The following is a 17,410-nucleotide window of genomic DNA, read 5'->3' as shown; positions in this document are numbered from 1 at the left end:
GAATATGACTTATTTTTCAGTTTTGCAGTCGAAAAAAGAATGGTAACCTTTTTCCAAATCAGTTTTTGTTTTGAACTCACTTGAAAAGAGAAAGCAACAAAGTTGCTAGCCACAATCGGTAAAAAATCACAACAAAAGATAATTGCAGCGTCGATTATTGCGAGATGATTCGCCTAAAAGATACTATTTGAGTAAAGTTCATAAACCGAATGTACCCTTGACAAATGCCGGCTTTCACGAGTTTTACCTCGGTTTATCAGGAATAGTTTTAGACAAATAAGAATAGAGAACGGGATGATGAATGCTAATATGATCTGGGAGAGAAAAAAAGTATGTTGTGTTATTAGCACGACACGTGTCTTACAACCGCGCTCTACCAAAACCAAAGAAAACTGCGTGAGAAATTGAGAGACTCAGAGAAAATGAGAAATTTCTCAAGGGGATTTTGGTAGAGCGAGGTCGTAAGACGCGTGTAGTGCTAATATCATATGGTTTTAAGAATCTTACCAGTTTACGAGTGCTCCAATAAGTGTGAAAACACTGGCTAACAGCACACCCAAATGCAACACACGATGTTGGAATATCGAAATCATAACGGCAAAAACCGAATAGAACTATTGGGTTGGTCAGACCAAGCGATGCGGCCATAGCAATAATTGGATAAGGGGAGAAAATATGCTTGTGTTTGTGGAAAAATATTGGAGCGTAGACGGCCTGATTTTTTCGGAGGAATCAAATTGATTCTTACTTGAAAAAAAAACTAACCATCATTCTTTCCATCGAAATTGACAAAGTCACAATTGACCTTGCCGCTTTAAGACTAGTAGATGGGAGTGCGATGTAAATTAAAAAATTGTGATATTCAAACAAATTTTCAGTGAATAATGAATAGAAGATGACAAACAAAAAGTAAAAAGTGTTTAAAAGGCTCATAAGAAAATCTACAACAAATCGACAATAGAATATCAGAATGTCATCTTTTTCTCTGAAATGAACGTATTGTTGTATACTAATTGGTTCCCGACAGCTATAGTTCACCCTACTTTTTATAATTTCTGAACAAGAAAATGTTCATCATAGAAGTAAATACAGCTGACACAACTCCTATTGTAGATATGACTACTGCAGAGATATTCATGATAGTCATTTTGAAAATGAATTTCTCAACTGACACAAGGAACAATCAAGACAAATGGAGTGGTAAAGAGAGGGAGAGTAAATAACAAAGGAATTTTTTTGATTATATCGTTAATATGCTGATAAAAATATTGATAACAAACGAATATTTGAAAGCGAATTTGCGAAAAAATTGAATTTCTTCCAGGTAGTCTGATTCTTAGTATTTCAGTTCTGATGTTAAAGGGGAAGTGACTCACAAGAATGCAAAGGTAACAAGAATGAATATTTTACTTGTGGGTTAGGGACCTGTAAAATCAAAAGAAATGAACCTTTGACAAATAAATGTTTATTGGTTTACTCAGAGAGACAAATCCCAAAGAATCAAGGACCAGTTTAGTACTTGATGTCATGAATGTGACACTCTGATACCGTAACTATTCCACCGTATGTTTTTACCGGAGTTCTTTGCCCAGCAGCTTTTTCACGGATTTCCATTTTTGAAGTGCCGATTGAAAGACTGGAGAAACCGTGCTTTACGTGACACTTTGAATTGCAGCTTTTTTATGTGAATTGTTTCAACATGTACAAGTTTTTCTTCTAGTTTTGTGGAACATTTGAATAGTTGAATCAGAAGATTGGACTGATGATTTCCGCGATATCGCTCGATAAAATAAAAGTGATTCAATAGCGAGTCCGACACTCTGCAACACTGCCCCATTTGGCCCAACAATCTGGAATTGAAAAAAAAAGTAAAGGGGGATATTGCAGCCAGAAAAAAAACTCACTTGAGAAGTGAAAACAACATATTTTCTAGCCACAATCGGTAAAAAATCAGACCAAAAGATAATTGCAGCGTCGATGATTGCGAGACGATTTGCCTAAAAAATAATTGGCATTGAGTTTATAGGCCGGATTGATAAGTACCCTAGACAGCTGCCGGCTTTCTTTACCTCGATTCATAAGGAATAGTTTCAGACAAACAAGAATAGTAGACAAGAAAATGAATGCTAATATAATCTGAAAGCGAAAATAAATTACATGATGTGGTATCATATGGTTTAAATAATATTACCAGTTTATGAGTGTTCCAATACGTGAGAAAACACTGATTAACGGCACACCCGAATCCAGCACACGTTTTCGGAAAAATTGAATCATAACGGCAAAAACCGAATAGAACTATTGGCTCTGTTAGACCAAACGAAGCGGCTATTGCAAGAATTGGAAACGGGGAGAAAATATGTTTGTGATTGTGGAAAAATATTGGAGCGTAGACGGCCTGATATTGCAGGAAAAATTAAACTGTTTCTTATTTAGAAAAAAAACTAACCATAACTCTTTCCATAGAATTTGATAAATTCATAATTGACCTTGTCGCTTTAAGATTAGAACATGAGAGTCCAATATAAATTATAAAACTGTGATATTCAAACAAATTTTCAGTAAATAATGAATAGAAGACAGCAAATAAAAAGTAAAAAGTGTATAGAAAGCTCACAAGAAAATCTACAACGAATCGACAATAGAATATTAGAATGTCGTCTTTTTCTCTGAAATGACTGTACTGTTGTATTAATTCTAATTCCATGCGCTACAGTTCACCATACTTTTTATAATTTCTGAACAAGAAAATGTTCATCCCAGAAGTGAATACAGCTGACACAACTCCTATTGAAGATACGACAACAGCAGAAACATTCATGATGTTTATGCTGATAACAAATTTCTCAACTGACCCAAAGAAAAATCTAGGCAAATGGGGTCGTAGAGAGATGAAGAATGACTAACAAAGGAATTTTTTGAATAGCTCGTTAATATGCTAATAAACACATTGATCACAAAAGAAAGTTTGAAAGCGGATTTGCGGAATGAATTGAATTTCTTTTCCAGGTAGTCAGATTCTTAGTTATTCTGCTCAGATGTTAAAGAGAAGGTGACCACCCACGGAAAAATTAGAATGCAAGAATAACAAGAAGGAATAGGTTTTTTAAATGTCTGGGACCTGGAGAATCAAAAGAAATTACAATTCCACAAATAGATGTTTATTGGATTAATCAGGGAGACAATTCACAAAAAATCAAGGAACCAGTGTAGTACTAGATGTCATGAATGTGACACTCTGATACCTACTACTTCTACGTCTTTCATGAAACTCTGGCTCTTCGAACTCCACTCTTCTAGTGTTGAAATGCTTTTGAAGATTAGGTAAGAACAACAAATAAGAAAAGGGCGAGAGAATCGGTGAGATCATGAAAAGTAAGGAGGTCGTGTAGATCAAATAGTGATGCTCGATGGTTTTTGTAAATTGGAGGAAGAAAATAGCGATCCCGAGTAATGTGAACATGGAGAGGATTACATGGATCTTGTAGACCTGAAATCCGCTTGCCATGATTTGAAGTCAGCAGGCATGAGACTGACCTTTACCAGTAACATGTTCATATTCTCGACTTCATATGTTGCCGCTCGAAAATTGATTAAAACATCGCGGATCCAAAAATAAAGTATCAAAACCAAACACACTGAAATGAGTAAAACGGCAAAAACCGTTATAGTAGAATTGTAGACGAGTGGTCCACCCAAAATAACCATCTCCGATGATTCCATGCTCAACAACTCTGCAGGGACAGTTGACGTTTTTGGATTAAAGAAACTGATCCATCCAGTGACAAGGAAAAACAAAACAACTATCTGACAAAATGCAATTAGTCGTATAGTTCGAGCTTTCAGATCATGGCAGTGCAGGGTGTAATACCGGAACCAATAGGAACATCCTATCCAGATCAGATTGAATTCTATAAAACATGTGAGAAACATGAATCCCGAATAGCAGGCTGTAGGGCCCAAATGAGTGCAAGATCCCGTTGAAATCAGAAATATGTGGTCCCCATCGGTAACGATTCTGTAAGTCTGTCGGTGTGTCGATGAGTCCTATAGTCCAGCTGACTTACCTCTGCATAATAAAATAATTCAGAACACAAATCATGATATCTGAGCATGATTTGATAGTGATGATAACCGAACAGAGACGCATGTTCGTTGGGAATTTTATAAGTGCCAAAATTAGCATGAAAACATTAATAAGAGCTCCAAGAGCCGACAAAATTGTGTGAACAACCATGTACATAGACAACTGATTGATACGAATTCAGAAGAAGACGCATTGTGTTATTATTGACTCAAGACACCGGAAATTTGACAAAGATGGGCGGTTCGTCTCATTTCCTCTTGTATTAGTCTCATCTCAAAACAAAAACTCAGTTATCGATTTATTTGCTCGTATGCGATACGTAATGATTCAAAACGTCTTATCAGCTTCCGGTGTCTTTTTCAGCGGCTTGCTGATCTATGTAGCGTTAACAAAGAGCCCATCCCTGATGAGACCATGTGTTATTATGATAGTGATAAAGTGTACGACCGATTTATTGGCGGCAGGTTTGAATCATTTTGTGACAGGGAGGTAACGTTCATGGAGAAAAAAACCAAACCAAAAATTTCATTTTTTCAATTTTCAGATTAGTCAGCTCTGGCAATACTATCTTTCTGGTTTTCGAAGGCGCCTGCAATCAATACTCAGATTTATATTGTTTTACAGGACACATATTCTTTATGAGTCTTCTCCAGCAAAACTTGTTCTGGCTAATTTGTTGTTATCTATTTCGACACTACATTTTAAATTCGCGGGATCCAACGCTGAAAACATTTTTATTCACTGCTATTATTGTCTACCTCCCGTCCTTCTTTCATTCTTTATACTGGATTTATGTCTATTATCAATGGTCGAAGACATCCGAGCAACATGCTCCAAGGGTATTCTCTAAACCGAAGGATCTTGTGATTGCCGGTTCTGCAGTTCGACAGTCGAGTGCGGTGACTTGCTTCATACTTTTCTCAATATCAATAATAACACTGTTTGTTTACATCTGGATTCGATGGATGCTGGTGGAGTTTTTAAGAGAGAAAACATCTAGATTGTCGAAAACCGCAATGATTCTGAATACACAACTCGTGAAGACACTTCACTTTCAGACTCTGATCCCCATATTCACAATATTCGGAGTCGCTACATTGGTATTCATGCATTACTCTGTAATCGACTCAATACGAATTCAAAACTTCCCATCAATATTTCTGTCTTTTACTCTCAGCATCTTTCCACTGAGCTACATCATGTTCATGCCTCCTTACTTCAATTTTTGTATTGGTACCCCGAAAAAAGAAGTGACTCGTAGGATAAAGGAGAAATTAAGGATAGGTAACATTGTCGAAATCGGACACTCTGCAACTGTGGTGTACCCATTAACTACATTCTGAAGTAAATGTACTTTAATTAAAATTACGTTGCCAGAATTAGTCTCAAAATGAAAAAAGAATGAAAAAGATATTATGCTCCGTAAAGATCTTAATGGGAGAAATGTTTATCTTCCGCTAATTTGTTTTTTTTAAATATTTGTGTTTGATTATTGTTTTCACCGACATATCTTGGAACCAATTAAAAAATTTTTTGTTGTTCACGTTGAACAATTGTGTATTTCATTAGAAAAATGAATAAGCAACTGACCTTCACAAATATTTAACCAAAATGGCTATATAAGAAAATAGTTTGGCAATACATTTAATACGTGATACGCCTTCCTTATGTCTTCCGGAGGGAATGCTCAACAATTTTCGTCAACGACTTGTATACCTTGACCTCTGATTGTGCCAACCCAAGATAACGATTTCCCTCGATTCGCTGCGGAAACGAAATCGCACCTATTGCATTCTGTCTCCTGAACTATTAAAAACCTCTCAGATTACATACTATAGAAAAGTTCTTCAATCGTGCAGCATCCCCTATACATCTTACGACGATCGTCTCAGTCTTACTTTACAAATTTATCTGTGCCACAGCTTATTTTCCCGATTTATGTATTTCTCTTTTTCTTTTAATTAAATTCTTCAGTTCTCGTGATCGTGTTTTCCTCCATTTTTTTCCTCATACCAGGTCTGTCTGGGGCGTGATCCGGTCTCTTGTGTAATTCTTATGAACTTCATTTCCTGTCTATGCATAAATATAAATTAAATTCAAACTACTCTTTCTCTTACACTCGCTCTTCACGATCTTTTTAACGCTGCCAATCGGGATCTCTTTGCCTTTGGCTTCACCGACTTTCTCTAACAATCCCTCCACAAGTATCCTTCTGGCCTTTCTGGTCTATTGAATCAACTTATTCTTTCTTGTTATTCTCGTATTTTAACTTGGACGTGGGTCACATACCCTTTATCGTCAAAACAGAAAAACTAAGAAGAATAGATAACCCGGAAAAAATTTAATATTTTTGGCTAATTTGCTTTCAAGTATTCGCTTGTTGTAAATATTTTTTTACTATACTAACGAGTTGAGCGAAAAATTCTCTCGTTTCTCTCTGTTACTCCAATTGTCTAGATTGTTGTGCGTTTCAAGTCTAGAACTTTGAGAAATTTATTTTCAAAATGACTATCATGAATATCTCTGCAGTAGTCATATCTACAATAGGAGTTGTGTCATCTGTTTTCACTTCTGTGATGAACATTCACTTGCTCAGAAATTATAAAAAGTAGGGTGAACTATAGCTGATAGAAAGGGATTACTATTCAACAATACACTCATTTCAGAAAAAAAGATGACATTCTGATATTCTATTGTCGATTTGTTGTAGATGTTCTTATGGGCTTTGTGATCACATTTTACTTATTATTTGTCATCTTCTATTCATTATTCACTAAGCATTTGTTTGAATATCAAAATCTTATAATCTACATCACGATCCCAACTTCAAGCCTTGGAGCGACAAGGTCAATTGTGACTTTATCAATTTATATGGAAAGAGTGATGGTTAGTTTTTTTTGTCCAAAGAAAAAATAGTTTAATTTCTCCGACAATATCAGGCCGTCTACGCTCCAATATTTTTCCACAAACACAAACATATTTTCTCCCTTTATCCAATTTTTGCTATAGCTGTCTCGTTTGGTTTCACGAACCCAATAGTTCTATTCGGTTTTTGCCGTTATGATTTCAATATTCCGAAATCGTGTGCTGCATTTGGGTGTGCTATTAACAAGTGTTTTTACACGTATTGGAGCACTCATAAGTTGGTAAGATTTCAAAAACCATATGATACCACAGCATACAATTCATTTTCTCTTCCAGATCATATTCGCATTGATTTTCTCGTGCTCTATTCTCGTTTGTCTAAAACTATTCTTGATGAATTTTGGAAAAACTCGTGAAAGCCGGCGTGTGTCAAGGGTACATTCGGTTTATAAACTTTATTCAAATTGTTTTTTTAGGCGAATCGTCTTTCAATAATCGACGCTACAATTATATTTTGTTCTGATTTTTTTCCGAGTGTTGTGGCTAGCAATTTTATTTCTTTCTCTTTTCATGTGAGTTCAAAGTTAAGAATCCATCATCATTCCCTTTTTTGGCTGCAAAACTAAGAAATATGTTACATTCTCCTTTACTTTTTTCTCAATTCCAGAATTTCGGACCATTTGGAGCAGTAATGCAGAATTTCGGACTCGCTGTTGAATCGTTTTTATTTTATCGAATGTTATTGCGGAAATCATCTTCATTTCAACCTTCCGATTCAGCAATTCATGCAGCTAGAGTAAAAACTTGTACATTCTGAAACAATTCATATCTATATAATAAATCTGCAATAACACTGTTGAAATCGGACACTCTACAACTGCGGTGTACAAATTAACTACATTCTGAAGTCAATATGTTTCAATAAAAATTGTGTTGCTGAATTAGTTTCAAAATAGCAAGAGAACAAACAAAGTATTATGTCCCGGAAAAATCTTGATAGGAGAAGTGTCTATCGTCTATTAATTTGTTTTTTTAACATTTATGTTTAATCATTGTTTTTACCGACATATCTTGGAACCAATTAGAAAATTGCTTAGTTGCCCGCGTACGAATACGGGGTGATAGGGCTCTGATACAAATATGACGACAAATACACAGTTTCTTACAATAAATTTACTTTATTACAAGAAAACAAGAATAAAAGCGATAACTTACAAAACAAAAGTCAAAGCACCAATGCTAAAATTAGAATTAACTCTGAAAGCCAACCGACTTCAGAAACTACTTGTTGCCACGTGGAGTACACGTGTCCACGTGAACTGACGCGCTGAGGTTACGGTAGGCGCGTGAGGCTTTGGCGGAGTGTCGTTGCGTATTTATTGTGAGGACTCGGAGAACTACAGGGTTACAACTGCTTTGTTGTTCACTTTGAACTATTGTGTATTTCTTTCAGTTTGAAAAAATGCCGTGGAATTGATAAGTTAAATCACGAACAACCAGTCTTACAACGGCTTCGTTTGCAATTTAATTTAACTTTTCAAATTTTAATAACAAATACAGTAGCGAGCATAAGTGAGCACCCCTTCGTACTTTCATCTTTAACTCTGCCGAATCTTTTCCGTTTTGCGTAAACTTTTTTTTGAAAGGTAGCCCAAATATTCAGCAATAAGAAAATATGTTTTTTGACAAGTTTCCATCATTGATTTTTTGATTATCGATTTTTCCTGATCTTGACTGGAAAATTCAAAAAAAAAACTTTTTGTTTTTCTCTTGGAGTTATTGAGTTTTTGATCTCAAAATGATGGAAAATGCTAAGATAAGCAGAAAATTATTCTGAATCGGCTTTTTGAATCCTGAGCATCGTGCTAGAGCTCCAGAATTCGAAAGTAGTGCCTTCGGGAAAATTATTATAACTCATCAAAAAATGCTCCAAATTATTTGAAACATGTATCAAAAAACGTGTCTTGAGTTTTTCTACAAACTATCATCAAAAAATCAAAACTTTAGAAAAAATTATTTTTCTAATTTTTTTGAACTCAAAAATTATTTTATTCCCATTTTTTCTCAATTTTCGATATTTTCTGGCTATAAAACGAACATACCTTTCAACTTATATCAATAAAAAAAAGCAGAAGAAAACTATTGTTTTCGAAAGAATAAAACATTTAATTCGGCTGATAGTTATGATACGCACTAGGGAAGGATCCCGGGTCGAGATGGAACAGGCCGAGATATATATATATATATTTTAATTTAATTTATTGAGACAAAGAAAAAAATCAATAGTTAACACTTGAGACCTGATCAAGCCCCTCACGAGGCGAAAGACCAGGTAGGGGTGGGGGTATATCACTGGAACGAAAATGTTGCGCTGATTTCAAATCTGTATTCTGTCGACGTCCCATATCTCTTCGGCCACTCGGAGGCTTTCCCTAGCATTCAAAAAAAAACAGCTCACAAAATTGATGTTTTCATATATTCTTTCTTTTTTGTGTTGTACGTGTGAACACGCATGTAGAAATGGTTTTCGTAAAGGTTGATTACAGAATCAAATTACCTCGGCTCTACAATAGACTCAAAGTGTTCTTTTAGTCTTTTCTCAGTATTGAATAAATCTGTCAAACCTTTCCTTTCTTGTTATTCTGCATTCTAATTCTGACGTGGGTTCCCTTCCCTTTAACATCAGAACCAAATAACTAAGAATTAGACTACCTGGAAAAAAATTCAATTTTTACGCTAATCCGCTTTCAAATATTCATTTGTTATCAATATTTTCACTAGAATATTAACGAGCTAATCAAAAATGCCTTTGTTGTTCGCTCTCTCTCTCTCTCTCTACCACTCCATTTGTCTAGATTATTTTTTGTTTCCGTTTAGAACTTCGAGAAATTCCTCCTCAAAATGATTATCATGAATATCTCCGCTGTAGTCATATCTACAGTAGGAGTTGTGTCATCTGTATTTACTTCTGGGATGAACATTCTCTTGTTCAGAAATTATAAAAAGTACTGTGAACTATAGCTAATATGACGGAAACCAATACATTTATTTCAGAGAAAAGGATGACATTCTGATATTCTATTGTCGATTTGTTGTAGATTTTCTTATGTGCTTTCTATTCACATGTTACTTATTGTTTGTCAGCTTCTATTCATTATTTACTGAAAATTTGTTTGATTATCACAATTTTATAATTTACATCGCACTCCCATCTACTAGTCTTAAAGCAACAAGGTCAATTGTGAATTTATCAATTTCTATGGAAAGAGTGATGGTTAGTTTTTTTTTTCCAAAGAAAAAACAGGTTAATTTCTTCGACAATATCAGGCCGTCTACGCTCCAATATTTTTCCACAAACACAAACAATTATTTTCTCCTTTGCCAATTATTGTCATAGCTGCCTCGTTTGGTCTCACCGAACCAATAGTTCTATTCGGCTTTTGCCGTTATGATTCAATTTTTCCGAAATCGTGTGCTGCACTTGGGTGTGCTGTTAACCAGTGTTTTCACACGTATTGGAGCACTCATAAGCTGGTAAGATTCCTAAAACCATGTGCTACCACAGCAAGCAACTTATTCTCTCTTCTAGATCATATTCGCATTTATTTTCTCGTGTTCTATTCTGCTTTGTCTGAAACTATTCATGATGAGCCACCGGGGTAAAACTCGTGAAAACCGACATCTGTCAAGAGTTTATATCTGGATTCGGTTCATAAACTTTATACCATTTATTTTTTAGGCAAATCGTCTCGCAATAATCGACGCTGCAATTATCTTTTGTTCTGATTTTTTACCGCTTCTGGTTAGCAGATTTGTTGTTTTCTCTTTTCAAGTGAGTTTTTTTGGCTGTAAAACTAAGAAATATTTCATTTTCCTCCTTTACTTTATGCTCAATTCCAGAATGTTGGACCGCATGGAGCCGTGTTGCATAGTGTCGGACTTGCTATCGAATCATTTATATTTTATCGAACGTTATCGCGAAAATCATCATCTCATTCTTCCGATTCAACAATTCACAAAACTAAAGTAAAAACTTGTAAATTCTGAAACAATTCATATAATAAAATTTTATTTTATCATATGTCACTCTAAATCAAAGTGTACTCTTGCTCATAGAAAGTACAGTTTCTCCAGTCTTCCAATCGGCACTTCAAAAACGGAACTCCACAATAAAGCAACTGGAATGCAAAGAACGACAGTAGGGATGGTTACAGTCAGCAACTGAAATCTAGAAATTAGAATTTAAAGCATCAATCCAAAACCTAACCATTTGACCTTGCGACACAAAATGCAATTTGCGATCCGATTGGTTCAACACCACGTATAGCATCCACCAATGAATGATGTAAATACAGTAGGTCAGTCTTCCAAATGGTTGCCAGAACCGGTGATTTATAAAAGTAGCAAAACACCGTGAAAGGTCATTTTGACATGCGTAGATAACCCAGACAATAGAAAATGTCCACAGTGTCCTATGAAAAATATGATGAGCCACGGAGATCATCGGCATCATTTCAGGCTCCCCAATATTTGCAACAGCTTGAAGTTTTCCATAGAAGCAAAGAAAAATCGAAGCGAAACAGAGCATCCAAAATTTTCCACTGTTGTTGTAAGCAAGCGACGCAGGAGTGCTATAAGTTGCCAAAACTTTTCCAAGTACGATGCCAAATATAAAATTAGGGATCCTCAGAAAACTACTCTGGTGGGCGTAGGTCAGGTACTCTTCCATTCCTTTCAAGACATAGTTGAAAGGAGGTAGACCATGACGAATGAATGTGTAGAACGTAGCGAGTACACTAACAACAAAAATGATGATGGAGTATCTCATCCCTGAAAGTCAACTGTTTGAAGGCCTTGAGCTCTCCGAGGCTCACCTTGTTTTTGTGACTTCATCCATGGTATCACAATGAGCGGGGCTATGACAAAACACTGAAAGTCTGCAGCCACATACCAAGATATTCCGTAACACTGAAACAGTAGCCGTTACCTTTACTATCCGTATAAATTTTCACTAACATTTTCAGAGGGTCTCCAAAAGTTTTGAATCATGAACAAGTTGAACCACCATGTATCCGCACACTTCTCGGTTTGCTTATCCATGTTATCTGAATCGATTTATTTTTGATATATGTACCGTAATACTATCAACTTACCAAAAAGAGAAATAATAGTTGGCCCTCTAATAAACCGAGCGCTGAACACAAATACACCAATAAAGACCATCACCGGTGGCATCAAACGTATGTAGCGTCTAGCTAGGAGCTTGATCCAAAACGTTCTAGAACGCGCCAACTGAAAGCAGTTGGAGTTCTGAAAGGAATCGGTTTATATCATATATGCACAAGTGTCCCACCTTCCACATTCCATATCCCAACAATGTTCCAGAAATTACGAAAAATGTGTCTACAGAATAGTATGCGTCGAGCATGAAATGTGTCAAGAGCTCTTTTCTAGATTCGACCAGCTTCTTAGCAGTGTCTCCCATCAAAAAGTTGACAGGAGAATGTCCAACGATAACCCATACCACTGACCAAAATTTCAGAAAATCTACCGATTTGAGTCGACTGTTTCCTTCAACAGATTCAGTAGATAGAATAGTTTTGAAATTGGAGTACAAAGAAAAACAGCAAAGGATTCTGAATCGGATATCTTTGTCGTCGGTGTCCACAAAATAGTAGTCTAGGACGGTTCCAATAGTTGTTACAGTAACCATGACAGTCATGAATATAAGGAAAAGCCAGGACCAAACGCTTGTATTCTGATGTTTCTTGACACAAAATGTTTGGCAAGCTGTGAAAGGTAGAGGGGAGACTGCGTTGAAAATTGTAGCCACATCACTTGAACTGCATGCTTTTGGTATACATACCGCCAGTCTATAGAGTATGTTGGAGGTGTCTGTCATTTTCTGCGACAAGTTGGACATATTAGGACAGGTAGAGTTCTGAAGAATCGGATGAGCTCTGGCTGGGGAAGACAACTATCTCACCGTCCCTGGTATCAATACCAGATAGCAATAATTTGTTGAATATTTCTCTCCGTCTGCCTCATTACAAGCCTGATAACTCCCATCGGATATTGTAGTCCATTGTGTAATTCCAGATGGGATTTTCCCAAATGCGTCGAGCTCTTAAAATTCAATTGGTGTTATAGGATTTTTCGAGTACCAGATCCCTTACGTTTCAAAGCAAAACTGTGATCTTTGAGACGTTCCTGACAACCGTTGTTGCATGTCTCTAAAATGTTCGCAGAGGCTATCAACGATTTCAAGAATAACCCAAAGTCTTGTGAGCATTTTGAAGAGATTTTGGTGAAGAGGGTTGGCGGGATGTTTAGGAAATTATATAGGCTATTCTGAAATAAACTTTTATTTCTTTGTGGATTCAATTTGTGGCTTACCGAGAATCCAGGAGGAACAAATCCTTGGGGTTCAGTATAACAGAAAAATAATAAAAATATAAAATAAGAAACTCTCATAAGTTTTTGTTATGATATTTTAGTTTGGTAAAAAGTAACATAGCGCTGACTATGCAAATTTTAAGATACAAAAAACTATTGTTGTCGTTGAATTTGACAATAATATGTATAGCGATGTGATATTTTTCAAAAACGGTTTTTTACACCTTACACATACCAAAGTTCAAAGATTGTGAATAAAAAAATTGAGTATAATCATGACTAGGTTTGGACTATTTCGGATTTTGACCCTCATAGGGCCCATTTTTATGAAATTTTCTGAGTTTTTTAAATCTACACATGATTATACTTAGTTGAAAGGCCTTGACGAGCTGATTTCAGGGATATTATTATTTTTGAGAATAGTCTAAAACTGACGAAGTTATGACAATTTTAAAATTTTATTCATTTTCGAAAAGTTTCGAAAATCTGTAACTTTATTGGTTTTAGAGCTTTTTGTGTGGTTTTTGGTTTAAAATATAGGAAATCAGTTAAACTTGCCGTGAAAATTAGTTTGAATCAACTATCGGCTCCGCGATACTTTGCAACTAGTCATTTCGCAACCGCACCACGCCTGGCACTTTCTAGTCAAACTAAAGTTTATATGTAGTTTGTTCTCCCCTCTATAGAAAACCAAAACCAACACATCTCTTCTAATCACAAGATTTCGCAATGAAAATGAGAGAGGATTTCTTTGGACTCATTTTCTGTCTAACCTTCTGACTATGATTTGCGTAAGAAAAACACATTTTTGATGTCTACACGAGTGATTTCCTTTTCTCTTCACTTCCGTTTTCAACTTTTTCATTATTCTTTCTATGTCGAAAATGAAGTTCACTAAGCAAAATTGTCTAGTGTGCTCGAAAAATCCGGCGAGTGGATTCAACTACGGGGTGCGTCATTTTTTTGTTTCAATAAAAAATTACTTTTCAGGCCTATGTCTGCAACTCCTGCAAAATGTTTTTCCGTAGAGTTATTCTACGCAAAAATATAAAAGATTGTGAAAATGAAGGAGTGTGTATCAGCAAGTGTAGACCTTGTCGGTTTCAAAAATGTCTTCGAGCTGGAATGACGTTCAATCCATATTCTCCAACTTTTGATCTACATAACAATGAAGTCATACTATTTGCAATTATCAATAACTTGCAACATATTGATAACCATCGCGAGAAACTATTCAATAATTGTTTATTCAATGGCGATCCATCGTTCACAGAAGTTTTGGGAACTTTGAATTTCGAAGAAAAGCCGCCCGACTTAAACTACACCTACAAAGAATGGAGTTTCATCCAGAGCATAACCGGAATTGATTTTCTCAAGAAAATAAGTTTCATGGCGAAGTTGACATTGCCCGATCAAATTGTTATTCTCAAAAATATATTCATCCAGTTTAATATCTTCTCGATTGCTCACTCCTGCTACACTACCAAACTAAGTCGTCTATCATTTCCGAATGGCAGTGAGATACCAGAACCAAACATATACGGAGTCAGTGATAATCTCAGAATTAGAATTCAAGGAAGACTATTGGCTCGGCTTATTGAACTGAAAGTGAGCAAGCCAGAGTTTTTATTGGTCAGCGTCATGCTGTTATGTGATCCTTGTAAGTTTTATTTTTGACGTTTTATAGAAATCAGAACCGCAGAAGTTAGGTCTAGCAGTTTCAACCTACTAGTCGGTTGTGACTTAGGCTAGGTCCGGTTTGGACTTAGTTTGAAGATATGGCGCGTGACCAATATCATTGGAAAGCTGAGAAACCGCTGATTACAAATATATATTTAGTTTTCGCTCTGGTATGCCTGGTATTCGAGAAAAACAAGATCAAAGTTTGGAAAAAAACAAATTATTACTTTTTACGCGCGAAATTTGCAAAAAAATTCGAAACAATTTCGTGTGTCACAAAGGTAATAATTTGCCATTTTTCATAAATTTGACCTTCAATATTAGCATTTCTTTGTCACTGTATTTTTGTATTTTGGCCAGTGTAAAGATTGTAAGCGTGCCATAAAACCACACTTTGTCTATTTTTCAAATATTCAATTCCAGTTTTGTAGATTAAATCTTTCTCTCCATTTCCGTAGTTGAAATTTTTTTGATAGGTCCGCCCACTTTTTAGATAAGCGCTTTTAAAGTTTAAAAACCGCGAAGATTGAAGCAAAACTGCTTAGAGTAGCCATTTTTATCACTAAAACATAATTTTCACATTGAAAAACTACGAAAAATTCAATTTTCAACCCGAAAAACAATTTAAACTACTTTTTCCATGCCAAAAACCTAAATTTTCGATAAAAGGTTGGGCAAGAGGGTGCTAGTCAACGCGCACCGCTATGAGAATGGGTACCAGTGTTCAATCCCGCTTGGGAACACATTGTTTTTTTTGCTTTTCTTGGATTTTTGGTTTTTCCCGATTAGCTGGTATTGAGGGGAATAAATTAATATATATTTAGAATTAGCATTTTCTCATCTTTCCAATGATATAGGTCACGTCCCATAACTCCAAGCCGACTCCATGATCTTGCCTAGTCAGTTCTGATAACAGACAACAATTCAATTTCCAGGCGCCCCGAACCTCTCCGACCATGGAAAAATTCTGATTACTTCCCAGCAAAAATATTATGCTTCAGCTCTCCTCCAACATTGTCTCATCAACTATCAGAACTCTGGACCCTCCAGATTCACAGATCTCTTATTCCTTCCTCAAGCTATTTTTAGCACCATTGATGATTTGAAAGCTCATTATCAACTGTGTCAATTTTACCAGACATCGGACAGGCTACACACAAAGAAGATATTTTTATGCATTGATTAATGAAAATCGCATTAAATAAATTATTTTTCACACCAAACAGAGATGTTTCTGAACATATCAGTAGTTGGGACATCCCATTTGTAGCTTCTCTCGTTGTCTATTTTTGGTCCGAAATTGAGCGACTGAAGACTATTTATCCATTGATTAGTGCCGCCTGATTCAGGAGCTGGCCAGTTGATTCCTTCCCAGCTGAGCTGAAATTAGTTAGTTTAAGTTTTTGTTCTTTTTTGACCTTCCTAGATAAGTTCACCCATTTCTCATAAAAGCTGCCGTCCATGAATGGGCGTGTCACCTTGGTACCCATGTAGTACACCTCATCCTTTGGTTTGGTCATCTCAATAAATTTGATTTTCTCATTCATGTTTTGTGCAGCCTTCAGCTGAATCATTTCGTGTTGCTGGTGCTGTGTGGAAATGAGGTTTGACTGGGTTTTGACAATTGTTAACTCACACAAATCATGAAAAAATTATACTCTTGAGCCTCTTGCAAGCTGATAAATGCTGCCAATGGTTCAGTGGATGTTTGGTAGCAGTGTGGACATGGAATATGCATTCTCATTGAGTAATCTTTCTGGATCCTGAAATCTATTTGATTGCGCTGAAGATTGACAGCGCCCTACCAAAAATGTCCGCAAGCGGAATGTCGGTAGACAATAAACTTCCAGGAACGATGGTAGAATTCAGAGACGTTTACTTGGTTTCTCGAGCAGTTTCGGAAATCGAAGGGACAGAGGAGGCACATGACTGAGGAAGACAACTGTAAATTGGTAACTTGTGATGACTTATAAAGGAAACTGTTGAAGGCGATGGTATCAGTCAAATTAAATAAATTTTTGTTCAAATTATAAAGATAAGATCGGATGGAAATGGAATTGAAGTTCTGAACGTTTCGGTGTGTTATCTAGATGAACTTTTTTTAAATGTTATTTTTGTGATCTTCAGGCAGAAATTCTAGTATTTTGTTCGAAATTGTGACCAAACTGGACATCCAGGCATCAGGACACACTGATGGACGTTAGAATGTCAATTTTGGCGTTCAATAACTTGATTTTAGGGCTTAAAAACGCGGTTTTTCATATTATTCAAATTTCGGACATCCGGACACTCGGATACACATCTGAACATGAAACTATCAGTTTTGGATTGAATAGTTTTTGGTTCAAAATCTTGGATTTTCTGCTCAAAAACAGATTTTGC

The 17,410-nt window shown here is 36.0% G+C and overlaps 4 protein-coding genes across 4 annotated transcripts; 1 reads left to right on the top strand and 3 right to left on the bottom strand.

Annotated features, from left to right (window-relative positions):
• Positions 1 to 1,694: 1,694 nt before the first annotated feature.
• Positions 1,695 to 2,464, bottom strand: GCK72_020589 (uncharacterized protein; the record flags this gene model as incomplete). The annotated part of the gene is made up of 5 exons (XM_003099311.2): positions 1,695 to 1,850; positions 1,905 to 1,997; positions 2,044 to 2,136; positions 2,192 to 2,398; positions 2,450 to 2,464. 5 exons carry the CDS (start codon positions 2,462 to 2,464, stop codon positions 1,695 to 1,697), a joined length of 564 nt encoding a protein of 187 aa, XP_003099359.2.
• An 8,598-nt stretch (positions 2,465 to 11,062) lies between these two features.
• On the bottom strand, positions 11,063 to 13,426 carry GCK72_020588 (uncharacterized protein; the record flags this gene model as incomplete). The annotated part of the gene is made up of 9 exons (XM_053733667.1): positions 11,063 to 11,173; positions 11,220 to 11,782; positions 11,827 to 11,920; positions 11,969 to 12,057; positions 12,106 to 12,262; positions 12,306 to 12,893; positions 12,939 to 13,078; positions 13,129 to 13,303; positions 13,349 to 13,426. 9 exons carry the CDS (start codon positions 13,424 to 13,426, stop codon positions 11,063 to 11,065), a joined length of 1,995 nt encoding a protein of 664 aa, XP_053582580.1.
• Positions 13,427 to 14,473: 1,047 nt separating this feature from the next.
• On the top strand, positions 14,474 to 16,214 carry GCK72_020587 (uncharacterized protein; the record flags this gene model as incomplete). Its single annotated transcript, XM_053733666.1, has 2 exons — positions 14,474 to 15,008; positions 15,964 to 16,214. 2 exons carry the CDS (start codon positions 14,474 to 14,476, stop codon positions 16,212 to 16,214), a joined length of 786 nt encoding a protein of 261 aa, XP_053582579.1.
• A 20-nt stretch (positions 16,215 to 16,234) lies between these two features.
• GCK72_020586 (uncharacterized protein) lies at positions 16,235 to 16,955 on the bottom strand (the record flags this gene model as incomplete). The annotated part of the gene is made up of 4 exons (XM_053733665.1): positions 16,235 to 16,408; positions 16,465 to 16,617; positions 16,665 to 16,791; positions 16,834 to 16,955. 4 exons carry the CDS (start codon positions 16,953 to 16,955, stop codon positions 16,235 to 16,237), a joined length of 576 nt encoding a protein of 191 aa, XP_053582578.1.
• Positions 16,956 to 17,410: the final 455 nt, after the last annotated feature.

The sequence above is a fragment of the Caenorhabditis remanei genome, chromosome V (genome assembly GCF_010183535.1).
Source record: "Caenorhabditis remanei strain PX506 chromosome V, whole genome shotgun sequence".
Classification (NCBI taxonomy): Eukaryota; Metazoa; Nematoda; class Chromadorea; order Rhabditida; family Rhabditidae; genus Caenorhabditis; species Caenorhabditis remanei.
Note: the sequence above shows the minus strand (reverse complement) of the source record. Positions and strands in the feature narration are given on the sequence as shown.